Below are 2894 nucleotides of genomic sequence, written 5' to 3' on the forward strand. Positions count from 1 at the left end.
GGAGGAACACTCTCATCAGGGGGCAAAACAGGCTTTTGTTTTACCACCACAGGACACAAGGAGGTGGTCGAAGGGTCCGGGTTAGGGGCAGAGGGGAGGGGGATTCTTCGTGAAGGACTGAGAAAAGGAGTCACCCACGGTGGTGGGTCAAGGGAGAGATTTTCCCAAGTGACTATATAGGCCACTTGGTCCGGGTGTCCCATCGGTCCAGGAGAGAAGATTTTTGCTTTGATCTGTAAAATAACATCAGAATCGAATGTCCCATCGCGGGGCCAACCTAAGTTAAAGGTTGGCCATTCTGAGGAACAAAAAGTAATCCATCTATGCTTCTTGATCTCCACAAACTGGTTGTGGGCACGAGTTTTCACCTCCTTCCAATGATCTAAAGTCAAACTCAAAGGGGTAGTTAATCCTTGTCCCATTTCAAAGCTTTGGTTCAAACAACGATCAACAATGAACAACAGACTCTACTGACACACAGACAGACACGCAGCGCGAAGAGGAGAATTTCAGATACCGATGGCAGGGAGGTGCCCCTGCCCAGATTAGACCCACAAAAAACTACAGAGGGGGTCTCACTGATCCTGGAGTGTCTCCCAGGTCGGCAGGCAAACCTCATGGACTCATCAGTCCAGCACTTGCACTGCCCAGAAGTTCCGACGGGGCCCCACAGAACAAGTACACAGACAACACAGACAACAGTTAGCCGGCCGACTCACCTCCCTGCAAGGCTCGAGTTGCCCCGGTGGTCCCCTCTTGTCCAACAGATCTCGGTGGGACCTCCAAATGTAAGAGTGAAACCACTGAGAACAAGTCAGCCTTCGGGTTGCAACAGCAAGAGGTTTATTTAGTACACAGGTACCTGTGGGCACAAAGTCTCCTTGGAGGACTTGCGCGCCCTCATGCTGGGTTTTGGCACTTTTATAGAGCAGAAGCGGGGTACAGAAGCAGAAGCATGGTTATTGGCCCATTCAAACGAGTATAAAGCATGAGGAAGTTAAGTTGCTAAATTCTGTACTTATGGTACAGGTGTTATTTCCTGATTTCCTGGTATCGAACCCTGGGGATTGCCAGATGCAGATGGCTTGACCACTACGTCCTGTTTTTCTGATAAGCTAGTTTCTCAATGCTTGACCTCTTGTCAGGCATTCCTATCAGGTGGCCTCATGGCGCCTAGGTTTTTCACCTTGACCCTCTGAGCCATCTTCCTGGCCCTCTCCATCTAAAAATTTTTAAAATTACACCACTAACATTTAATTTTATTTATTTTTTATTTTATGTGTATGCGTGTATTGCCTGCGTGCAAGTAAGTGCACCCGTGTCCTGCAATGCCCATGGAGGTCGGAAAAGGCCGTCAGATTCCCTGGGACTGGAGCTACGGACAGTTGTTAGCTGCCATGTGGGTACTGGGATTTGAACCTGGGTCTTCTGCAAGAATAACCAGTGTTCTTAACTGCTGAACCATCTCTCCAGCCCCAACCACTAACATTTAAAGTGGGTCTTCCCAACTCAATTAACCTAATCTGAAAACTCACTCAGATATGCAAGAGGTTTTTCTCTGAAGTGATTCTAGGTCCTGTTGAGGTGACAATTACTATCAGCTATCACACTCAGCCTCAGGTTTTTCTCATAGCAGCACAAAATGAACTGAACTCCACCCCCCACTCACTCGCAGTTTATTTTTTTCTTTAGAACATACTGGCCATTTCCTGCTTTCTGCAAGTCTTCTTGCTTACCTTCTCTATTAGTTACTTTTCTGTTGCTGTGATAAAATACCATGACCAAAAGCAACGTAAGGAAGAAAAGGTTTATTTTGGCTTTACAGTAACAAAGAGAGTCCACAGTCAAGGAAAACAGGGCAGCAGCACAGCAGGATACAGGAAGGAGAGCAAGCTAGAGCTGGAGCAGAGCAGGAGCCAGGAGGCTATAAACCCTCAAAGCCCACCTCCAGTGGCATACTTCCTCCAACAAGCCTCCACCTCCTAAAGATTCCATAACCTCCCTAAACACTGCCACAACTGGGGACCAAGTATTCAAATACATGAGCCTGTGGAGGAACTTAATCATTCAAATCACCACACCTTCAGTGACAGTATTTTCTCTGAGTTTTCTATCTCTTTGCTCATTTAAAAGTGCCTTCCAAAAAATAAATTAAAATAAAAGTGACTTTCTAGGGGCTACAAAAACGGCTCAGCAGTTAAGAGCACTAACTGTTCTTTCGGAAGACCCAGGTTCAGTTCCCAGCAGCACGTGTTAGTTAACAACTGTCCAGTGGTAACTCTAGTTCCAGGGAGTCTGCTGCCCTCTTCTGGCCTCCACCTGTGGTGCACTTATATGCAGGCAAAACACTCATATACATAAAACAAAAGTAAATAAAGTGCCTTTTTTTATCCTTCTCTACCCCTTAGCTGGCTTTCTTTGTTTGTTTCTTCTTCCTGACAAGGTCTTGCTACATTTCCCAAGCTGACCTTGGAGTTAGTATCTTCCTGCCTCAACCTCATGAGTGTGAGATTACAGACAAGCCTTACTATGCCCACTACCTTAAATGCTGGCATTTCCCAAGGTTCCACGTTCAGCTCCTTCTCCATTCTGATCTCTTCTTGGAATTCATGATTCCCTCTACTTTTCATTTACATCCCATGCCACCACATCCAGACACTCAATGACTTTATGGATATCACCACTTGGATGCCCCACAGGCAACTCAAAATTATTTAATCATACACAGAACTTCTTTTTGCTTCCCATTGACAACCTTTTTTTCTCCCCAGTTTCAACCATGGATGGCTGTTGCCAGCTCTACTTGTCCTCACTGATCAGTGATTGTGTTTCTATTATCCTAGTTTCTAACAAGAGCTTCAGTCACAGAACTCTGTGAAAAGAATGACAAAACA

At 45.7% G+C, this 2894-nt stretch overlaps 1 protein-coding gene across 1 annotated transcript in view; it reads right to left on the bottom strand.

The window, feature by feature from the left end:
* Positions 1–2588, bottom strand: part of LOC108490494 — a 3731-nt gene extending 1143 nt beyond the window's left edge. The window contains exons 1-2 of the mRNA XM_029560460.1: positions 2541–2588; positions 720–780 (exon numbers count right to left, since the gene is read on the bottom strand). Of these exons, the coding sequence (XP_029416320.1) occupies positions 720–780; positions 2541–2588 (109 nt within the window). The remainder of the gene's footprint in view (positions 1–719; positions 781–2540) is intronic.
* Positions 2589–2894: the final 306 nt, after the last annotated feature.

This window comes from Nannospalax galili, unplaced genomic scaffold, assembly GCF_000622305.1.
Source record: "Nannospalax galili isolate Female #2095 unplaced genomic scaffold, S.galili_v1.0 scaffold592, whole genome shotgun sequence".
Taxonomy (NCBI): domain Eukaryota; kingdom Metazoa; phylum Chordata; class Mammalia; order Rodentia; family Spalacidae; genus Nannospalax; species Nannospalax galili.